Genomic DNA, 23,081 nt, shown 5'->3' on the forward strand with positions numbered 1-23,081 from the left:
CCCTCTCTAAGTGCCAGGCACGGGGCACCCTCACTTTCAGGGGTAAGGAGGAGGCTCCGTGTTGGTGTGACACAAGAAGTTACTGGACAGGGAACCCCACTCGGGCCGTCTGACCCCAACGTGTGTGCTCTTTCTGTCCCCTCTGCCGACCCTCCATCAGAAACCTGTCTGCTTTATCACAGAACAACTGAGGGCCTAGTCACATTCGAATCAGTTTGGGGATAGAGTTGTTCAACTCATTTGGAAGGAAAGGACTAGGGCAGAACGTAGGGTTGCCAGTTTTCCTTTATAACGACTGTCCCTATGTTCTGAAAGTCGTCATCGGCCAAAGAACTTGTGCTTTTCATACGGAAGCGTGTCGGTGCAGGGTGGAAGGCAAAGGGTAAAATGAGAGTCAGGACCGCCTTGGTGCCTGATTTCCATGGGGAACACATGGAGGAGGCCTGGGCCTGCGGGCGGACGCCGCCTGCGCGTCTATAAGTGGAAGATAATTGCATCTCTGCCCCACACATGACAGTCCACCCAGACATTACATGGCCCGCGTGTCTGTGCGGCACATGCTGGCTCTCCTCTGAGAAAGCACCAGGGGACATCGTGGAAGTGCTGCTCCGATCGCCGCCCCTGCTTTTCCTGGGGTCTGTCATTTCCTTGCTTACACATGTTCCAGTAAATGGTTTGGGAGGCTGGGCGGGGAAGAACATGGGGCTGAGCACGTGTCCCTTCAGACCTCCCCTGCTGGTCTAGAACTGAGAACCTGTGGCCAGAAGACCCGGGGAGCATGGGAGCCCCGCCCAGCCCCCAGAGCTCTGGGGACTCCCCAGGCTCCGCGGGAGGCCTTTCTACAGGACTCCTGGCCCCAAACCTTTATGGGGTCCCTGTGGGAGTCTGATGAAAGCTAGCCCTTCCTCCACTCAAAAAAATTATTTTTTTCTAGAATATTTAACATCCTGGTTCAGCAGATCTACAGATACTCTGAGCCCATCTCTGGATCCAAAGTTGAGAACCCTGGTTCGAATTAGCGCAAACGAGGAAAGCCATCGCTCCCAGCTGAATGGGTCCTACAATGAGAAACAGGGCTATGTTCTTCGAAAGCCCCAGGATGACACAGAGGGGTGATCACTGTTAGGGACCCCAGTCTCCTTCCTCAAACACTGGGCTCGAGTCTTCTGGCAGAAGGCCGCCCTTCCTTTATCCATCTTACAATGGCTCCATCAAGGGTCACATTATTCTGTCTCCTTAGTGTTCTGGTGTTTCTTTCCAACAAAGTTTTCCTGTCTTTACCTCTCCTCTCAGACGTCCAAAGGTTAGGGCACCTCAGCCTGGGAAGAGGAAGTATAAACCCTCATTACCAGGATGCACCTTCCCACCTTCCGGGGTGGGGCATGCATGGGTGATGGGGTGGGGTGCCCTTGGGTGCACTGGGCCCTCCAGCCAGCCAGCTGGGAGGGAGACGTGGCCCAGGGGTGGTGTCCACATGCTGGAGAGGCAAGGCAGAGGGGCTTCAGACTGCAGCGAGCTACAGCTGGGAGGCTCAAACCAGCTGTTTCATCCCTGGGGTTCACGGGGGAAAACGGAAGAGCTGGGGAAGACTTAAATCAAGTTTGCAGAGGCAGCGGGGGTGGGAGGAGGTCAGCCTCACAACAGTTTGTCTGTGGTCTCCGTCTGAGTTTTGTTTAGACAACGGAACATAACCCTGTTTCTCTTCCGTCTTCCAGCTGGTAAACAGGGTAACAGAAGCTGTTCTCAGAAAGATGCAGACATGTTTTAGGCAGTGAGTCAGACCTCAGCCTCCTCTTGCTCCTCCAAGGAGCCGAAAGAGACTTTCAGAGTCATCGCTCAGCTGCCACAGAATGTGTCCTTGTGAATGTGCCAGCGGCCCTGGCTCGGCTTCGTTTACCCAGAAACATGAGTGACCTGGGAAAAGCCCAGCGTAGGAACTTAGGACATTATTTTCAGCAAAGGCAAACAGAGGAGGAAGAGGAAAAGAACCTCTCATTTCCTCTCTGAAAAGCTACCCTTCTAATCCCCCTCTTCCCTCCGTCCTCTGCTGCGCCAGGTCCAGCGGAGGGAGCCTGAGGCCAGCCAGGCGGCTGGGCGGGGAGAAGCCACCGTGGGCCTGGGAATAGTGGCAGGAATGGTAGCGGTGGTGGTGATAACAAAAACACTCCTCCTCTTACTAAGGGGAAGGTTGGCAATAAGGAGAGAGTGGACAGGCACTGTGTCCCCTGTCACGGCCGAGGGTTCGGCATTTCTGCACTGTCTCCTGCCGATCCGATCCTACTCCTGAGGCGGGGCCGTGCTGCCATTCTCTCTTCCCGAGGAGACAACTCTGGTCACGCGTAGGCAGCGGAAGGGCTCCTGCTCCCGTGCCTTGGCGCCTTGTCCGTTTCCCCCGTTCCCAGATGTCCCCCGTGAGAGGGAGGCGGGCGTGTTCGGTAGTCGCTGGCTGTGACACACACGTTGCAGCTCAGGATGGCCGGGCCAGCCAGGGCCTCAGAGGCCCCCGCAGCCACGTCCCCCTCATGCGCTCTGCACCAAATGCATCACTTTCCAGGAATCTGCATCTGTTCTCAATTCCTCCCATCCCCACCCAGCGAGAAGGGGCGCTGTATGCAAACAGGGAGCCGGCTGCACAGCAACCCCTCCTCTGCTTCGCTCCCTCCGCAGCTGCCTGGCCCCTCGTGTGCATTTGCTCCGTGCAGGGAGCAGACTTCCTGCTGCTCACTTCCAGCTGCGGCTGACCACCCTGCACCCTGCTCCCGCTCCTGCCGGCCTGCCCCTGGGACACGTTAGGGCCTGCTCATCTGCCTCTCCCCTACTCCACGGACCCTCCCCTTCCTCTTCTTTCCCTCTCCACCATATTCCCACTTCAAAAAGTTTTCAAAAGACATCGAACAGTAACTTTTACTGGCCTGCGGGACGGGTACCAAATAGGAAGGGGCTATGAGAGCCACTGGAGTGCTGGAGGGGGAAGGGGGTGTTAGAGGCACTCAGAACAGATACCTTAGTTTATTGAGCTTATTGTACACCAGGCCCTGTGCTCATCCATTCATCTCACTAATTCCCGCACCTCATGCATTCCGTTCGTTATTATTCCCATTTAGCTGATGAGAGAACTGAGCCCCAGGAACTGCTGCCTCACTCTGGACCCCACGTAAACACCCTGGTACCACCTTATGTCGTCACCCCTCCTCTCCCATCAGCCACCCCTTTGGACCACGCTACTCAAGGTGTCCCCACAAGCAAATCGCCAGCCAGGCAGTTGCTAGCAGGCGACAGTTGCTCCCCAAACTAACTCCCCGGCCCTGTCTCCCACCCCAGGCACTACCACAGCATGGAAGTGTTCACCCACTACGATCTCCTGAACCTCAATGGCACCAAGGTGGCAGAGGGCCACAAGGCCAGCTTCTGCTTGGAGGACACGGAATGTGAAGGAGGTATCTTTGTGGGGGTGCTGGGAGGGCTGCAGAGGGACGCCATGCCCTAACAGCTGTGCCCACCCAGCCCAGAGCCCAGGTGTGATGCTGGACCCTGGCCACTGCTGACTCCCCACATGACCGTTCTCTATGGGGGCTTCCATGGCTACACTCAGGGTGTGGGCAAGGCCTGGCTATAAAGGCGCCAGGATCCCCAGAGTTATGCTGATGGGCACTGGTAAGGCTCTAACAGAACCCTTGGACCAGAGACATAGTCCCCTCCCACTCTGGCTGCACAGCCATTCTCCCTGTGTCCCAAATCCAAGTGCCCCTGCCCCACAGGCTCTTACCCTTCAAGTTGGAGCTCAAAGTAGCCCGTCTGAAACTCCCAGACTCTCAGCTCCCTCAGGCAGAGGCAGCACTCTGCTCACACAGCTAAGAGGCCGCCCACCGGCACTGTGGGCGCACCTGCCCGCCCGGCATGCCTGGGGCTCTTCAAGGGGAGATACAGGATTCTTCTCGGTACACCCAGTTCATAGTGTCTGACGTGGCAGCCTCTCAATAAATGTGGCCGCCACTGATGTGCCATGAGACCACACAAGTGGGTTTTGAGCACCTACTGTGTGCCGTATGAGCCGCTGGCCCAGTCAGGGTCAGACAGACCAACCAGACCTGAGCCCAAATTCAAGTGCTGATTGTCCAGAGAGAGACAAGATGACCCCACAGTAAGCTAAACATTAAATGTCACGGCTTTTCCCGACAAGCATGAGCTTCGTTCCCAGGCCAGTGGTTCCTCAGAAAGGCCAAGGTGGGCCATAGTGGCCAGGGAAGGCTTCGTGGAGGAGGGGGACCCTGGCTGTGGGGATGTGGGGAGGAAATTGGGTAAGGGGTTCTATTGAAAGAGAGGGGATCAGACACCACACAATGGGGTGGCATGCTGAGCCCTGCTGAAGCTGAGGCTGGGGGGCTTGGGGAAGGAAGGGAGATGCTGAGGGTGGGGTCTGGGATGTCACCCACCCAGCAGGGCTGTTTGAGGTCCTGTGGGGAGGGTGGCACAGAGGCCGGAGGCACCAGGTGTGCCTGGTGACGGGTTCCCTCGGCACCTGCCTGCAGACATCCAGAAGAATTACGAGTGTGCCAACTTTGGCGAGCAGGGCATCACCATGGGCTGCTGGGACGTGTACCGCCATGACATCGACTGCCAGTGGGTGGACATCACCGACGTGCCGCCTGGAGACTACCTGTTTCAGGTGAGGGCGTAGGAAGGCGTTCTGGGCCCTGGCGGATGGAAGGAAGGATCTTTTTCCCAGGGAGGGGAGGGCAGCCTCCTTTCTGTTGGTGCCCAAACAAAACACGTACATGGAGGCCAGGCTGTCTAAAGTGCAGGAGTCCTGCGCCCCGAGGCCTGTGCGCTCAGTCCGGGAACCTGAGTATGTGAGGCAGGCAGGCTGGGCAGGGCGGGGGGGCGGGAGGGGGACTGCAGACCTGAGACGTTGGCACTCCATTCACTTAACATCTGGTGCTTTCAAATCAAAATGCATCTGCAGCCAGACGTGGTCCTCAGGCCAGGAATCTGTCCCACAGGTGCTAAGGCCACCAGCTCCGTTTGCTCCCCTTGGAGCTACACTCTCAGCCCTCAACCCCACCCCAGGCTTCTCCCGGCGTCCTTACCCTGCCGTGGTCTGTGCTGTCAAGGCTGAAAGCAGTCACAGAAAAAGGCTGTTATAACGGGAGCATGTCTGGCACTAGAGACAACCTGTCCAGTGACTGTGCACTTGCCAGGGCTTCCACGTACTCCGTCTCAGGGAAAGGCCAGCCCTGGGGAGGAATCAAGGAGGCTTGGCCCCCCCCCCCCCCACCTTCCTGCAAGTGGCTGTATGCTCCAGCCAGGGCCCTGACCCGTGGGAGACAAGACCGCCCCGGGTCTCCCCTCCTGGCTTGCAGGTGCACTTGTGCCCTTACAGGCTTCCTCACACCCTCTCATTTCCCCACCTTCTTGCTTTCCAGCTTGCCCCATGGGTGGCAAAGTAGGTGACCAGAAATGTGTCATTGTGCCTTGAAAGCTTTCCCCAGGGGGCACTCAGCCAGCCCAGGGCCCCGCCCACAGTCCCCACCCAATGGCAGCCCTGGGATGAACCAACACCTGCAGAGAAGTAACCACAGAGGGACTTCAAGAGTCTCCCTGGCAATTTCAGAGGCTAGGAATCAGACAGCCAAGCACTTTTCCACCCACAAGCCCAAAACCACAGACTTGGAGCGGCCCCGCCAAAGGGCAGTGCTCTGTGTTTTAAAAACGGAACCTCTGTGTCTGTGCACGTACGCCGTGGAGGACGGCTTGCGTTGGAGGTTTGCTGTCACTTTGCTGGGTGCGTGCGTACCATCGTGCATTCTGTCCTGACGGTGCCCTCTGTGTAATGACTGGCCCAGCGGCGACCGATGGCAGGCACTGCCTGGTGTCATCACCAGCGATGGCATCACTGTTACTCATCTGACAGCCAGGCAAACCCAGCTCACGCCTACTCTATAGTCTGCGTTCTCCTGAACTGTACAACCCACAAATTAGTGCACTGTGGGCACGTTAATGCCTCTGATTAATGGAGAAGAATATTTCCCTTGGGGTAGACACGAAGCTTCAGTAGTGCAGCCCTCCCCATTCCCACGTGGGTCCCCATGCAGACATCAGAAAGGCTGCATGTGGCGGGGGCGGGGTTGGGGGCTGGGGGGGGGGGGGCAGGCAGCAGGCCCCAGGCAGAGGGGCTGTGCACCAAGGCTGAGGTGCTGCCTGGGTGACTAGGTTCCTGGAGGCCTTGCTCTAGCTGCCTTCTCACCGTCCCTGGATTCACAGCAGATCTTTTATCTAATAAACTAAAGCCCCGTCCCACAGGTCCTCTCCAGGTTTGGAATCATAGAATGAGAATCCAATGGGATCGTGGAGACCACACATTTCAGTCCCCACCCCCCACCCCAAGTGGGTCAAGCTGACCCCGGTGGCTCCAGAGATGAGCCCGGGCGGTACTTGCTGCCCTCGTGGCTACACTGTGGGGTGGGCTCCCTGGGGGCGCAGCTATCTGTGAGCAAAGAGCTACACAGGCCTCAGTGGGCGAGGTTTGTTTGCCCTGTGCTATGAGTCATGCGTGGCTGGGGGCAGGCCACAGGGGACAGCTAGGTTGTTGGGTAGAAAAGAGATAAAGAAAAGTAAGGCCTTCCCAGAGCGGGACGTTTACTGGACTTAGCAGAGAAGACCGTGTCAAAGTGGGACACAGCCTGGGGGCAGGTCTGACAAGAGGGCCTGGGGGCAGGTCTGACAAGAGGGCCAGATGCGGGGCCCCAGGCGGTCGGCACTTCTGAGAGGCCCAGCCAGCCTGCTAAAGGGCCATCCAAGCCCTCCTGGGCGGAAGGATCTTTAGGCCCCAAACCTAGAAACTGTTCCTTCACTGGCAGGATGCTGCTCCCTCATCCCCACAGACCCAGGGCAGCACTGTCCCTCAGCCGCTGGGCACAGCAGGGCCTCAAGGGAAAACCTGTCATTTGTCCCCAGTGCCTCACCCACAGCCCAGGGGCAGCTCTGGTCTATTCTCCCCTCCCCCTCCCTTTCTCCTCTGGGTCCCTCACTCCCGTCTCCCTTTCCTGTCCCTTTCCTGTCCCTTTTCTGTCCCTCACAGAAACCCTCTCTACATGATAGTCTTCCCTATTCCTGCCCTTTGGACCATGCCCTTCAGCTGGGGTGATCCACAGAAGGGGTGCAAGGGGGTCCAGTCTCCACCACAGCCCAGGCCCTTGGGCTGGCTGACCAGGGAGGGCTCAGGGACGGCCTAGCAGCGGTTCTCAACCTGTGGGTCGCGAACAATGAAAACACATCCTGCATATCAGATATTTACATTATGATTCATAACAGCAAAATTGCAGTTATGAAGTAGAAACAAAAATAATTTTATGGTTGGGGGTCACCACAACATGAGGAACTGTATGAGGAACGGCATTAGGAAGGTTGGGAACCACTGGGAGCAACACCAAAGCCCAGACAGCAGGAGGGACACTTCAAGTGACACCGCCAGCAGCCGCGTCCAGTCTCCAATGTGCAGGGCGGCCCTTCTCCCACCTCCCTCGGTGCCGGTCCTGGCCCCTCCCGTCTCCGCACGTCCTGCCCCTTCGGTTCCTCAACAGTCTGTTCTGTGCCCTCCCTAGGCCCCGACTCCTGCCGCTCCCCACCTCAGGCCTCCCAGGGCAGCGGGAGAGGGAGCCCCCTTCCGAAGGCTGCTTTAGGCAGGCTGTGTGTGAGCCACACTGACGTCATGGGCCTCTCCCTCCTCCAGGGCCTGCCTGGCCTGCTCTGGCCCGTCCTGCGCTGGCTCCTCGTGAGCAGCTCCGCCCCGCTCCCTCTCCCAAGGCTGCCGGCTCTGGAGGCAGCGCCGGCCTCGGCAGGGCCCTGGCTGGGTGGTGGGTGGCTGAGGCAGGACTCGACAGCCAGTCCGACCACCTCTCCCCCAGGTTGTCATTAACCCCAACTACGAGGTGGCAGAGTCTGACTACACCAACAACATCATGAAGTGCAGGACTCGCTACGACGGCCACCGCATCTGGATGTACAACTGCCACATAGGTGAGGCCCCTGGACGAGCCCCCCGGGCGGGACCCCCCCCCCACCGGGTCTGCCAGGCCCCCCACCCCCGCCCCCCGTGGGACAGGCAAGGGTGTCCCTGCTTTCTCAAGGAGCAAGAGCAGCTCCCTAATTTGGGTGCAGAGCTCGGGATGCCGCCAGCCTCCCCTTCCCACGCAGGGGACACACGAATGGCCTGGCTGCGGGTTGGGCTTTCACACCAGCCTGGCCGAGGGGGCGGCACAGACCCAGCGGCCAGCACAGACCCCACCGCTATTTGGGGGCGGGAGCTGAGGCCACACCTCATCGTGCATGTGACCTCACACCTGTGGGCGGCAGCAGCCTGTGACTCTATCGTTTTCTTGCCCGGAACGAGACACTAGTGAACCAATGTGGCCTTGGTCGCCAGAAAAGCTTTCCTTGCGTTACACAACCTGGGGCACGGGAGGGCGGCCGAGCCTTCTCCCCTGCAGCAAGTGGTGGTCCTCGCTTGTGGTGAGGGCAGCCTGAGCCCACGGTGTTCATCCGCCCCTTCGCTCCACTCCCAGAGCACCTGGTGCTGCCTGGTGCTGCCCGGTGGTGCCCATAGAGGTGCCCGGCAAGCCCCCCGGTGGAGGGCGGTGGCTCCAGGCCCCCAGGCCGGCGGCTGACCATTTCATCCAGGGCGAGGGCCGCGCGTCTGATGTGCTAAACTCTGTCTCTCCGATGCCCACCCCTCAGGTGGTTCCTTCAGTGAAGAGACGGAAAAGAAGTTTGAACACTTCAGTGGACTCATAAATAACCAGCTCTCCCCGCGGTAAGGCAGCTGCGGGCCGCTCCCGCCTGCGGGCTCTGACCGATGGACGCCACCCTCCCCTCGCCCGCCCGCCCGCCCGCCATCCGGACCCTGCGGCCACGGCCACACTCAAGAGGAAGGGGTGCCCCTGACTTGCTGGGGCTGCTGCAGAGCCCGGCAGCCTCCGGGAGGGAGTGTCCGCAGGCCGTGGGAGCAGCGCACCAGCCATCCTGTCCGGGACCCCCGGTTGTCATCAACGTGTCCCATCCAAACCACCGCCCCCAAGCCTGACACCAACCACCCTGCTCTGCTGACCACTGATAACATGGGGCCAGTTCCTCCTCAGGTGCCACTTTGGTGACGCCAGCTTAAACCTGAGGGGTCAGGCTGCCGCGCTCCTCCTCTTAGGTCGTTTCCAGCCAACTTGAATGTGTAGAGCTCTCGTCCAGCTACACTGCCTCTCCCCCCTCCGTCCTGCCCACGTATAAAATAAGCTGCCACATGTTTTCTGAGAGGTGAGCTCAGAGTTGGTGCTTCTCCCCGCACCCCCTGCCTCCTATTTTCAAGACATTATTGTATTATATTTTCATGGACTTTGACACACAAAGTAGTGGTATTTAATATTGGCGATCTAGGCCTTTGAAAATATAGCTCAAAGGAAAACCCGCCCACCTGTGTGGCTCCCGTTTCTGTCCTTGCGAGGCGGCGGGTAACTGCTAACGGTGCTATAACCAGGGTCCCGGGTGACGAGGACACTCGCGGAACACCGTGTCATCACCGACACTTACACATACTTGAAACTTGGAATAAAACATTGACGACGTGCGTCTGTGTTTCATTTGGACCGCGGCCCCGCCCCTGAGCAGCAGAGCGCCTGTGTAGTCAGCCGGGAGCCTTGTGCCCTCGGGTCCACTCCCGCACAGCTGGGGTCTGGTGTGGCTGCAGGGGGTCCCCTCCATACACCCCCAAAGGAGCAACACCTGCCCCTCGAGAGCTGCTTAAGGTCACAAAAACACAAGTCACCACCTCTCCTGAGCTCTTGCTTTTTGCTGGTTTTTGTCGGGGGCACAGCAGTGGTTAGGCCCGAAGGGACACCTAGCCTCGACACGGCTCCGTCCAAACCAGAAAGCAGTGCTCCGGGGCCTGTCCGTGCAGCTGCTCTTGTGGGGGAGGCAAACTCGGTGGCCACTTGAGAGTTCACCACGTGGCCTTGTTCGTGTTTATTTCTGCACGGAGCCCTTTGGAGCTGTGCCGACAGGAGACATTGGGGCCGGTCCAGGGTGGGCCATCAGCATAGCCACAGCCACAGCCTCTCTGCACCCCCCAAAGCAGGTTAGGGCACCCAGCTCATGAGGGGAAACCGCACAGGGGTCACACAACCGGTGCAACCTCCTCCCCAAGCTGGGCAGGTTCTGCGCAAAAATGCCTCCGGGCCCAGCGGAACCCCTCCAGGCAGTCTTGTGAGTTTCTTCAGTGTCCCCAGGTCTAAAATGGGAGGCAAACAGCGCCCCCTAGTGTCCCACGGCAGACCGTATTTTGAAGCAATCATGGAATTTTTGTTCTTAATTCTCACCCTGAGGGTATTTTTCCCATGGAGAGTGGAAGAGAGGGCGGGATGGAGGGAGGGGGAAAGAGAGACACATCAATTGGTTGCCTCCCACATGCTCCCCGGCCAGGCCAGGGATGGAACCTGCCACCCAGGAAGGTGCCCTTGACTGGGAATCAAACCCATGACCCTTTGGCATGCAGGCTGACGATCTAACCACTGAGCAACACCAGCCAGGGCAGAGTATGACAACTTTAAGTGTTTATTTTTTCTCAAATTCTGGAAGTAGACCAAATTGAAGCCCACCACGCCCCACAGTGACGCTCCAACGGGAGGACAGGGCTGCTCTGTAAAGGCTTGTGGTGTTGAGGTACCAGCTTGTCACGGGGTGTTGGTCCAGGCTGGCTGGGCCTCTCAGGGCCTCGGGGAGGTAGGAGACTCAACAGCAGGCCGCTCTTTCTTGTTGTGCTGAAGCCCCAGGGCCCGGGCCACCAGCCTCCGGGCCACGGCTGTACTTGTCTGTGGTCTCTCCTTCGCCAGACGCAGGAGCTCTGAAAGGAAACCCCGTGGGGTGGGGACTCGAATTCAAGACCATGACCACCTCCCCTCCCAGTGACAGCAGCCTCAGAGGCCATCTGAGCCAACCTCTAGGACCCATGTGCCCACAGCCTGGCCAGAGGAGCCCGCCTCGGGCTGCCGGGTCCTGACCTAATCCTGCCACCTCTCTGTGCCCTGCCCGTTTCTCCACCTCCACAGTACACCTCCCTGCTCTGTAGGGCCACGTGGGAGGGAAATCACGTCAAGGTGGGACACCGAGAGCTCTGGGACAGACAGGGTATTTATTGTCCCCAAGAAACAGGGGGCAAAGGCCACACGATCCAGAATGTGGAGGGCGTCGGCAGGCCTCTTCTGGGCCAGTATTGCTGGCCTCTACAAGTCCCCATCATGCTTTCTGGAAGGAGAAGGGGCCGGGGAGGAGCCGTCACTTATTTGGCACCTTTTGTGTGCCTCTCCTCTCCCGGTGGGTCTGCCAGGCTCTTGTATCTACGCCGCCAGCATACTCTGTATGATCTGCTTATTGTACAGAGAAAGAAACCAACTCGCAGACATTAGGTGGCTCACTCAAGGTCAACTTAAATAAGTGACAAAGCCAGGATCACACGCAGGGTGGACTTTTACCCACTGCTCAACATGGTTCCCACGGACTTGCGGAAAAGACCCAGCTTCTCCCTGAGCAGGTGTGAGCGGGAGGGCAAGCCCCGAACAGGGCAGCTGGCAGATGCCTGCTGGGCGTCCCCGGCACCCGGGTGTGGGAGGAGCACCCCACTGGCCATTGAGCTCAGGGGTCCTCAAGCAGAGAGCTGAACAAGGCGGGCTGACCGACGCACATGGCCTGCCCCGCGGGACAGCCGCTCCCTTACTTGGCCTCTGCAAGGCTTTCAGCTTCGACTGCTTGCTTCCCTGTGTGAGGGGCCGGATCTTGAGCCCTGAGAACTCCCTGGTCAGGGCTTCAGCAGCTGTGGAAAGAAAACATCTGGAGCCATCCTCGCCTCTTCCTGGAAAGGCCCCCTCAGGGCCCAGGAGCACACATACCACCCAAAACCAACGCAGTCACTTCATGGGCCCGTTCAAAGCCCAGGGACAGGGCTGCCTGGAGGCCACTGTGCCAGCTGCCCACCCACATGCCTGCATGGCCCCGCCTGGTACTCAGAGGGAAAACCTGTGAGCCCAGCTTCCACCCTCCGCCCTGCGCTGCTTTAGACCTAGAAAAACAGCACTTTCAACACGTGGAAGCACCAAGGGCTTGGCCTGTGACATGTGGTCAGTGTCACCTGCACCCAGAGCCTCTGGACGGAGGGCACTAACGTGAATAGGAAAGGCTGTGACTGCCTGGCCGGGCCCACCCTGCTCCCTGGGCTCCTGCATCAGGGCCGGGAGTGGGCTGCAACCTGGACCCGGGCGGTCGACACCAGGGAGACCAGGGCCGCTCCCTTTCAGTGACAGAGAAAGGGCCGAGCCCACGTGAAGCCGCCTACCTGAGGCCAGGCAGGGAAAGACGCCGAGCGCATGCGTGTCGTCCACCCACTGAATCTTCAACTCCTTCTCTCTGAGGCGGGGAAGAGGAGGCAGAGAGACTATGACAGCAAACGGGCACAACCCTTTCTGTGAAAGGAAGTTCCCTCCCACCTCCAATCCACAGACACTACGAGCCCAAGACAAGTTCCATCTCCTCAGGGAAGGAGACAATCATTCGCAACAGACCTTCTCTGAAGACCATGTGGTTGGCTTCAGCAAGACCAACCACCCGACCAACGGTCCCTACTCCTGGGTCTGGCGAAGCCAGGACTGAGAGAGCTCAAAGTCACAACACCCAGGGGGATGGAGGCTCCTACTGGCGCTGGCACAGCCCCCAAGGGCGTGGGGGCGGAGGCTGGAGACAAAAGGGTTGTGTGGCAGGGACAAGGGACAGGACCTAAAATCCGCATGTGTGTGTTACTGCTCCCCATCAACTTTCCTCCCGGTGCTCAGGCAAGCAGCCCCGAGTCTGAGGCCACACAGCAGCTCCCGCCCCGCTCCTCTGCGGGCCAAGGCTACGCTGGCTGAAGAAGTCACAGGTGCCCCAGGTTGGCCACGTGGAAAAGGGGATTTTTATTTATTCATTTACTTATTTTTGTTAATTCTCACCTGAGAATATTTTTTCCATTGATTTTATTTCCTTTTGTTAATCCTCACCCGAGGATATTTTTCCACTGATTTTTAAGGAGAGTATAAGAGGGAAAGACAGCCGAAACCGGTTTGGCTCAGTGGATAGAGCGTCGGCCTGCGGACTGAAAGGTCCCGGGTTCGATTCCGGTCAAGGGCATGTACCTGGGTTGCGGGCATATCCCCAGTAGGAGATGTGCAGGAGGCAGCTGATCGATGTTTCTCTCTCATCGATGTTTCTAACTCTCTATCTCTCTCCCTTCCTCTCTGTGAAAAATCAATAAAATATATTAAAAAAAAAAAGAGGGAAAGACAGAAACATCGATGTGAGAGAAACACATCGATTGGTTGCCTCCAGGCCGGGGAGGAGCCTACAACCAAGGTTTGTGCTCTTAACCAGAATTGAACCTGGGACCCTTTGGTCCGCAGGCTGACGCTCTATCCACTGAGCCAAACCTGCTCTATCCATTGAGCAAAACCGAGTAGGGCTCCATTGACTTTTAGAGAATGGAAGGGACGGGAGAGACAGAGAGAGAAACACCCATGTGAGAATCACATCGATTGGTTGCCTCCCGCACGCGCTCTGAACAGGGCTGGGGATGGAGCCTGCAACTGAGGTCGTGCCTTTCACTGGAATTGAACCCAGCACCCTTTAGTTTGGGGGCCTATGCTCTATCCACTGAGCCATACCGGCTAGGGCAGGAAAGGGATTTTTAAAAGCATATGTAGGAAGAGAAGGGGGACTGGCGAAAGGAAAATGAGCATTAAAAACAAAAAAAGAAGACTGGAGTTGGAGTTAAGGAATTTGGGGGAACAGAAGTCTTTTCTCTGGGTATATCCCTTCAGCTCCCATTTCCACCTGATTCTTCCCCAGACTCAGTTCCTGCATGGAGATGGCCCTCATTCTGTTGACCGACTGACTGGGTAGCTGGGATGTGGAACAAGGAGGTGGGGAGTGGGCTGCCTGCGTCCTGCATGGGGAGGAGGGCCCCACTGGGGCTGGCAGGCATGTGGGCCTGCAAGGGTGCTGCATGTGCCAGTAGGACCAGCTCTAGGGCCTCTGGAACACGCCTACAACAAAAACCGCTCTCCTCTTCCCCTGCACGGCCAGTAGGCTGAACTGCCCAGAAGTATGGAGCCCACAGCACTGGCATCTGCTTTCTGCCTTTCTTTCTAGGTGGCTGGGCACCGGGAGAGGGGCCCAACAACAAAGGCGTGTGCTAGGTCCTCTCTAGAGGGAGCGCCCCGCCTCCTCTGCCTCCCCGAAGCCTGGCCTGTACTCACTGGAACTCGGAAAATGCTGCCAGCAGGTCCTCCGTCTTGAGTGTCGAGTCAAAGTCGTAGATCTCCACCACGTGGGCAAAGTCCTGCTCTCCCGGCAGCTCCTCTGCGAAGGAGGACGTGTCCACATGGATCTTCTCCACCTGAATCTCCTTCTGGGTCAGGTTGTCCGTTATCTGGGGGAGATCAGGCCGTTTAGCCAGGAGCTCTGGCACAGGGCTCCACACAACTGCTTGCAAACCCACAGAGGCCTGCAGGCTTCTGGGTGGGCAGGGGGTTAGTGTTAAGGGTGGGTTCCCGTGGGAGCCACACCTGGCAGGAGCCTAGGAAAGGCAGCACACAGGAGTGGAAGATGGAGAAGGGCTGGTAGTGGGTGAGGGAACTTGCTTTTATGGAGTCCCCACTGGGTGACTGGCACCCACACATTATGTTTCATGGAATCCTGAAAGCTCTATTCTATATATCTGCTTCACAGAAGGGGACACTGTAAGTCAAGAAATTAAGTTATTCTGCCCAAAGATGCAGTCAGTAGAGACAGAGCTGGGCAAGTCCAGGATCTTTCCTTCCCTCCTGAATGACGTGATATTAAGCAAGTCTTTCTGGTCTCCATCCTTCACCTATAAAATAGCAATAAAACACACCTGCCCTCCCATCTGACCACCACAGCCAGTCTCAGGGAGACACTGTTCCAAGCAAACATGATTTGTAAGACAAAGCTTCAGGAGGAAGAAAAAAGTTCATGACCAACATCTGCAGTTCCTTACAAAGCAAGCCCACATACATCCTATCTGCTACCTTGTGAAGGATGTAGTAGCACCTGCTTTTCAGATGAGGAAACCGAGACTCAGAAAAGCAAAAGGACTTGCCCGTAGTCAAATAGCTCCTATGTGGTTGAGCTGGGACCCAAATCCACACCCCTGACCCCATACCCATGAGCCTCCTCCCTCCACGGTGTCAGTCCTGATTCCTTCGGGCCAAAGCCCCGTGCTTTACCTCCAAGTCCCCTTAAGGACCCCTATCACCCAACACACGGCCCTTCTCAGCCAGCTCGTGCCCCGCCCCTCCATGACCCTTGGTCCCAGCCACCCAGGACTGCACCCACCTCACTTCCGCCCTCCCTTTTCCGGGCTTAAGAGCTCATCACCTCCTGCAGCAGCTCACTGTAATCTTCCTCGGAGAAGCTGCCAGGCCCCTCAACTTCCACCTCCTCCTCTTCCTCCTCTGCTGCCACACTCTTCTCCAGCTCACTCCCATTCCCCTCTTCCAAGTCCAGCTGCGCACCGGACAAAGGCTGTGTGGCCTTCTCCAGGCTGTCTCCGGTCCCTGAGTGGCTCCCAGGCCCCGAGGGCTCAGTTCCCCCTGGGTCCTGCAGCTGCTCATTCTCGCATGGTGGGCCGGGGCCCTGTAGGTCCTCTGTTGCCTGAGTCTTCAACACAGGAGGTTCCTGAGCAGCATTGGGGTCCCCAGCACCGACATCCCCAGGCTCTTCCAGGAGTCTGCCAGCGGGAACCTCAACCTTGTGCCCCGGGGGAGGGGTTGGCGCCCATTCTTCTGGCTTGCGCAGTACCCGAGGCACGTACAAAGCCTGGTCCGGCTTGCGTCCTCGATGCCCCCGCCCCCTGCCTGCCCGCGCCCCTCGGGGACCAGCAGCCGGTCCCTGGTTTGAGGTGGGCCAAGGACCTCGGGACTTGCTAGGGTGGGAAGCAGGAGGGCGGCAGGGTCCGGAGAGTCCATCTGAACTGGGTAACCTGAAGCGGGAACAGAAGGTGATCAGAGCATGTCTGGGCCCCAAGGAAAATGATCTACTGGAGCGACCAGCCGTTCAGGCCTGAGGCTCTCAAGTCAGCATTAGGCAAAACCCAACGCCAAAACCCTTGAAAATACCTTAGGAAGGCACCCTAGCAGAGGCTGAACCCTATCTCTGATGTAGCCCCAAGCAGCCAAGCTCTCCCTCCAGTGTTTAAACTGCGTTAGAGATGGCTGAACCTTCCATTATGTACCAGGTAAATACCTGGTAGTATTAGGAAAATATTAAACATGGTTCGATCCTGGGTTTTGGCAACCAAAAAAAAAAAAAAGCAAACACAGGGCTTCTAGTCATTGTAAGATCCTAAGAGATGCACATGGACAGAGATGAGTGAAGGCTCAGATGAGCTTCTCACATTCATTGAATGGCCTCTGGGGCACCCGCTCCGAGTCATGCGCAGAACCCTCATTGCTTAAACTGCGTTCTCTCTCTCTCTCTCTCTCTGTTTTGGCCCAACAAGTATCGCTGAATTTGCTAAATGAACTCCACAAACAATGCACATCTATTCCACTACTGAAACAAGCACCGCTGACTTGAAGCAACTGAGGCTGGGGATAGAGGCAGCAGCCTGGGGGCTCTTTGCCCCAATTTCCTGACAAGCCAGGCCCCCCCACCCCCTGCCTTGCACACCCTCCTCCCAGAGGCTGATCAGATCACTCACCTGCCCACACCCACAAGGAACTACCCAGGACCCTGGAAGGCAGCAGGATACACACCTGATGTCCAGGTGACAGATGACCGTCCTCCTCTTCCAGCCTTCCCCAACAGAGAAGCTGCTCAAAAGATCAAAATTCTCTGCCGTCCTATGGATCAGGTACCGAAGGCGACTGGAGAGTGGGGGGAAGAGAAGGACCCTGGGAAGGGGCAGAGGAGTCTGAGCAGGGCGCCAGGCGCAGCCTCTGAGGCCTGACCCCCCAGGTGCGCTCCCAGTGTAAAGGTGGCCTAACACCAGGCTCCCTCTGCCCCTTTGAGTCTCGAGCTGACTGCAAAGGGCCTGCGCACAGCGGCTCTCACAGGGAGTTACTGTCCGGGCCCCATTCCTGTGCTGGGCCCCTTCAGTCTCCAGGTAACGCTCAGAATTACAGATGAAAAACGTATCTGGGAGAGGCCAGAGTGCAGATCGGGAAGCCTACAGGCCAAGGTCAAAGACGACTGCAGGCCCGCGACCCTGGAGGCACCACTGGGGAAGGGGCAGGGGGGCGGGGTGCACCCTGTCCTTCCTGGCAGCAGGGCGGGCCCCTCCGACACTCTTACTTGGACAGCTGCTTCTGCAGCAGGAAGCGGTCCAGCTCTTCCTGGACGCGCTGCACGAAGTCATTCTCCGTCGGGGAGAGGAAGACGCCATCCAAGCAAAGGAGGGCCAGGGTGAAGGGTGGGAGAGCCTGTGGGGCAGACGGCCAGGGGCAGGATCAGGGCACAGGGCCGAGCCACGCCAGCCCCGCAGTGTCGGCGCTGCAAGGGACTCGAGGCATCGTGTGCAGGTCTCTTCTCCGAGGCTCCGAGGCGGGGAAGGAGCGTGCCCAGACCTCCCGGCCCAACAGCAGCTCTGCACCGAGGGGTCCCGCCCCCGCTGGCGCACGCCGCCCCGCACCCGAGCCCGATGTTGCGGGGCCTTTGTGCCCAACCTGCGCACGGTCGCCCCAGGCTCACCGGCTCTAGGGCTCGGGCCGGGCCGCCTCGAGCCTCTTGGGGGGCGCGGTCGGCCCTCCCCAGCCCGGAGCCAGGGAGCCGGAGAGCGCGGGCCGGCGCGATGGAGGGCCCCCGCCCCAGGCCCGCCCGCCGCACTCACCGCAGCCCTCACCGCAGCCGCCCAGTGCGCCGCCGACGGTCGGAGGATCCCCAGAAGTCTGCGCGCCCCTTCGCGCCCGACAAAAGCCTCGACGGAGGCGCAGCGCCACTGCGCGGCCCGGGGGAGGCATTGCACAAATAGCGGAGGGCGTGTCATTGATTTTTTTTTTTTTTTTTTTTTTTTTTTTTGTGCCCCTGAGCGCACACTGTGTTCTAAATCCAGCCAACAGTTCTGAGTGGCACCTATATAGGCCTTGCGGGTACCAGATTTTCCGGTTCCTTGTTTCCCTCCCTAGGGAAGTAACAGAGTAACAAAGAGAAAGGAAGTGTCTGGGCACCAAAAATATTTCTCTCTTCTTTTTTTATTCCTTGTTATTGAATTATTGGGGTGAGACTGGTTAACAAAATTATACAGGTTTCAGGTGCAATTCCACATCCTCTGTGCACTGTATTGTGTATTCACCACCCCAAGTCTCCATCCATCACCATTTATCTCCCCATTTGTTTGTTTTTTCCCCTGGCCCTAGGAGATAGATCTGAAAAAATGTTGCTACGAGAAATGTCCCAGATTTTACTGTTTTTGGTTTCGTCTATGGTTACTATGGTTTCAAGTCTAACATTTAAGTCTTTAATCCATTTTTAATTTATTCTTGTGTGCGGTGTAAGAAGGTGGTCGAGTTTCATTTTTTCGCACATATCTGTCCAAGTTCCCAACACCATTTATTGAATAGACAACGTTTACTCCATTGTATGTTTTTGCCTCCTTTGTCAAATATCATTTGACTATAAAGGTGAGAGTTTATTACTAGGCTCTGTATTCTGTTCCATTGATCTATATATCTCTTTTTATGCCGGTACTATGATGTTTTTTATTACTAGGACCTTGTAGTATAGTTTGATATCAGGTAGCATGAGTCCTACAACTTTGTTCTTCTTTCTCAAGATTGCTGTGACTATTCAGGGACTTTCATGGTTCCATATTAATTTCTGGATTATTTGTTCTAGTTCTGTGAAATACACCATTGGTATCTTGATAAGAATTGCGTTGAATCTATAGATTGCTTTGGGCTGTATGGACATTTTAATGATGTTAATTCTTCCTATCCATGAACACAGTATATGCTTCTTCAATTTCGTTCTTCAGTGTCTTATAATTTTCTAAGTACAGGTTTTTTACATCCTTGGTTAAATTTATTCCTAGTTATTTTATTCTTTTTGAAGCAAATGTGAATAGGATTGTTTTCTTAATTTCCCTTTCTGATAGTTAATTATTGGCGATTAAAAATGCAACCAATTTCTGGATATTTACTTTATATCCTCCTACTTTACTGAATTCATTTATCAGTTCTAGTAAGTTTTTGGTGGAATCTTTAGGGTTTTCTATATGCAGTCTCATGTCATCTACAAATAATGACAGTTTTACTTTTTCCTTTTCAATTTGGATGCTTTTTTTTTCCTTCTTCTTGTCTGATTGTTGTGGCTAGCACTTCCAGTACTATGTTGAATAAGGGTGGTGAAAACAGACATCCCTGTCTTGTTCCCAATCTTAAGGAACATGCTTGTAGTTTTTCCCCTTTGAGTATGATGTTTACTGTGGGTTTGTCATATGTGGCCTTTATTATATTGATATATGCTCCCTCTATTCCCACTTTGCCAAGAGTTGGATTGTGTGTGTTTGTTTGTTTGTTTTTATCATAAATGGGTGCTGGGTTTTATCAAATGCTTTTTCTGCACCTATTGTAATGATCATGTATTGTTGTTTTTAATTTTGCTTATGCAATGTATCATGTTTATTGATTTGCAGATATTGTACCAACCTTGCATCCCAGGAATAAATCCCACTTGATCATGGTGTATGATCTTCTTAATGTATTGCTGGATCCTGTTGGCTAATATTTTGTTGAGGATTTTTGCATCTATGTTTATCAGGGATATTGGCCTATAATGTTCTTTCTTTGTAGTGTCTTTATCTGGTTTTAGAATTAGGATGCTGGCCTCGTAAAATGAGCTTGGGAGTCTTCCCTCCTCTTGAATGTTATGAAAGAGTTTGAGAAGGATAGGTGTTAGTTCTTCTTTGAATGTTTGATAAAATTCACCTGTGAAGCCATCTGATTCAGGACTTTTGTTTGTTGGGAATTTTTTTTATTATTATCACTGCTTCAATTTCATAACTTGTAACCTATCTATTCAGATTTTCTGATTCTTTCAGATTCATTTTGGAAGATTGTATGTTTCTAGGAATTTATCCATCTCTTCCAGATTGTCCAATTTGTTGACATGTAGTTGTTTGTAATGTTTTCTTATAATCTTTTGTATTTCTTTGGTGTCAGTTGTTACTTTTCCTCTTTCATTTCTGATTTTACTTATTTGGGTCATCTCTCTTTGTTTCTTGATGAGTCTGGTTAATGGTTTGTCAACCTTGTTTATCTTTTCAAAGAACCAACTCTTGCTTTCATTGATCTTTTGTGTTGTTTATTTAAAGACTCTATTTTGTTTATTTTTGCTTTAATCTTTATTATTTCCTTCCTTTTACTCACTTTGGGCTTTGTTTATTGTTCTTTTCCTAGTTCCTTTAGGTATAAAGTTAGATTGTGTGAGATATTTCTTGTTGGTTGAGGCACGCCTGTATTATTATGAGTTTCCCCTTAGCATTATTTAAGCTGTGAACTATAGATTTTGGTTTGTTGTGTGTTCATTTTCATTTGTTTCAAGGTACCTTTTGATTTCTTCCTTGATCCCGTTGTTAACCCATTCGTTGTTTAGTAGTATGTGATTTAGCCTCCATGTGTTTGTGTGCTTTTTCTTGTGATTAATTTCTAGTTTCATACCATTATGGTCAGAGAAGATGCTTGATATGATTTCAATCTTCTTAAATTTATTGAGACTTGTTTTGTGTTCTAATATGTGGTGTCTCCTAGAAAATTTTCCATGTGCATGTGAAAAGAATATATATTCTCTACTTAGGTGTGAAATGCTCTGATGATATCAGTTAAATTCATCTGATCTAGTGTGTCATTTAAGGCTGCTGTTTCCTTGTTGATTTTCTGTCTGGAAGATCTGTCCATTGATGTCAATTAGGTGTTAAAATCCCCTACTATGACTGTACTGCTGTCAATCTCTCCTTTTATGTCCATCAAGATTTGCTTTACAAATTTAGGTGCTCGTATGTTGGGTGCATAAATGTTTACAAGTGTTATATCCTCATGTTGGATTGCTCCCTTTATCGTTATGTGGTGTCCTCCTTCGTCTCTTACTATGGCCTTTGTTATAAAGCTTATTCTTTCAGATATACAGGTAAGTATTGCTATCCCAGCTTTTATTCCCTTTCCATTTGCGTGAAATGTCCTTTTCCATCCCTTTACTTGTAGTCTGTGTGTATCTTTCATTTTGAGGTGAGTCTCTTTTAGACAGTATGTGCATAAATGCATCTTGTTTTCTCATCTGATTCAGCTACCTTATATCTTTTGATTGGGGCATTTAAGTGGGCACCAGATATTTCTCTACCTTTTGTGCATCACTTCCCTTCCTCATTGATGGAACCTGCAAAGGTCCAAACCACTTACAAGCTGCCCCAGCTTTGTGGGTGGCAGGCAGGGTAGCCACTCACATGGTGATTTGCAAGCCATCAAATTATACTACCTGCTACGTCCAGAAAAAACTCCGCCACCCATCTTAAAGAGGGCTTGTAATTCTTACCAAGGAACAAGGGGCTATAATAACCTGGGAGACCAAGGTTGAAATCCATCCTACTGTTTTCTGAAAGGTGCTGAACTGTAATCCCCTTGACCATCCTGAATCCAGAAGCTTAGAGCCAAGGAGGGCCCTGAGCTTCCAGCATTTAAGTTCCAGGCCTAGGACCCTCGGGGGTAGGAGAGCCTGAGTGGGCTCTGAGGTAGGCTGTGTGGGCGAGGTCAGGGCAGGGTAGACTCAAAAGGCCAGGTGGGACAAGAGGCTGGAAACAGAAAAAAAGGAGAAAAACTACGATGCATTTTGCCCCCTTGCAGCTTTTCCCAGAGTATTTCTAAAAATGATGGTGGTATTATAGCACAAACACTATCTTTCCAATAGTTTTTTTTTCAAGAATAAAAAGGACCTAGACTAAAGACAAGACCAAGTGCAAAGAGAACTCAGGGAGTCAAGTCATTAGCCTCTGGGTGGGGAGGCATGACGGTGAGAGCTGATTCTGAAGGCTTGACAGGTCCCCTGCCCCACGCCTCCATCCTGGAGAGGCATCCAGCCCCTGGGGACAGGGGGCAGAGAATGAGAGGGCAGCAGGAGGATATGGGCCACCCAGTTGGGTTCTGACTCTGCCAGCCCCACCCACACTCCATGCTGGCTTAATCAAAGTGGGAGCAGACCTGAGAGAGTGTTTATACAATGGCGTTCACAACCAGGCCTTCCTGATTGAGAGGTGTGAGCCTCAGAGGCAAGCCCAGTTAGCAGCTGTGGACCAGATACAACCTGGGAGAAATATGCATGCTGACTGGAAACAAAGGCCCCGCTTTCTCAACAGAGTCACCGTCTCGCCTCAAAGTGGAGGGGCAAACCTAAAACCCAGGAAACAAGCTGTGTCTCCACCTCCCTGGAGCTGGTCCACGAGAGAGGAATTCAACACATTCAGAAACAAAGTTCTCCATCCCTGGCCGGTGTTTCTCAGCGGTTAGAGTGTCGGCCTGAGCACCAAAGGGTTGCAGGTTCGATTCCTGGTCAAGGGCAGTTACCTGGGTTGCAGGTTCAATCCGTGGCCCGGTTGGGGGTAACTCAGAAGCTGTACAGAAGACCTCCACACTGGGGTGCCTAAGTAGATGAGGAAGGACCAGAATGCATCTACCCACACTATGTGCGGACAAACAGCAGGTGACGATAGGATGGTCCTCATTCAGAGGGGGGAAAAAAAACACAGAACAAAAAAGCGTACAGGATATGCAGAATTCCACAGCAACAAATAAAGAAAAGCACAGCAGAAAAAAGATAGAGGATAAGAGTGTGTTGGAAGATTCTCTTGGGGGGTGGGGAGAAGAGGAAAATTTCAGTTAACTGCTTCACATTCCCAAGGAAATAAAAGAAAGCCTGATTTCTCTGTCACAACGGGTAAACCAACAGATTGCGATGAAAGAACTGTGAGAGCCATGGGACGATGTAAAAGAGGCAATCATGTTCATCATAGA

General features: G+C 54.3%; 2 protein-coding genes across 2 annotated transcripts in view; one reads left to right on the plus strand and one right to left on the minus strand.

Annotated features, from left to right (window-relative positions):
* Window positions 1-9,613, plus strand: part of LOXL2 (lysyl oxidase like 2) — a gene marked incomplete at its 5' end in the record, with an annotated part of 65,523 nt that extends 55,910 nt beyond the window's left edge. The window contains 4 exons of the mRNA XM_081092813.1: window positions 3,322-3,437; window positions 4,530-4,666; window positions 7,905-8,016; window positions 8,734-9,613. Coding sequence (XP_080948939.1) covers window positions 3,322-3,437; window positions 4,530-4,666; window positions 7,905-8,016; window positions 8,734-8,813 — 445 coding nt within the window. The 3' untranslated portion in view covers window positions 8,814-9,613. The remainder of the gene's footprint in view (window positions 1-3,321; window positions 3,438-4,529; window positions 4,667-7,904; window positions 8,017-8,733) is intronic.
* Window positions 9,614-10,578: 965 nt separating this feature from the next.
* Window positions 10,579-22,244, minus strand: R3HCC1 (R3H domain and coiled-coil containing 1; the record flags this gene model as incomplete). Its single annotated transcript, XM_081091312.1, has 9 exons — window positions 10,579-10,885; window positions 11,756-11,851; window positions 12,371-12,441; window positions 14,322-14,494; window positions 15,463-16,066; window positions 16,842-16,979; window positions 17,380-17,507; window positions 17,776-17,909; window positions 22,238-22,244. The coding sequence occupies 9 exons, from the start codon at window positions 22,242-22,244 to the stop codon at window positions 10,749-10,751; spliced, it is 1,488 nt and encodes a 495-aa protein (XP_080947438.1). The 3' UTR covers window positions 10,579-10,748.
* Window positions 22,245-23,081: the final 837 nt, after the last annotated feature.

Source organism: Myotis nattereri (genome assembly GCF_964212035.1).
Source record: "Myotis nattereri genome assembly, chromosome: 5".
Classification (NCBI taxonomy): Eukaryota; Metazoa; Chordata; class Mammalia; order Chiroptera; family Vespertilionidae; genus Myotis; species Myotis nattereri.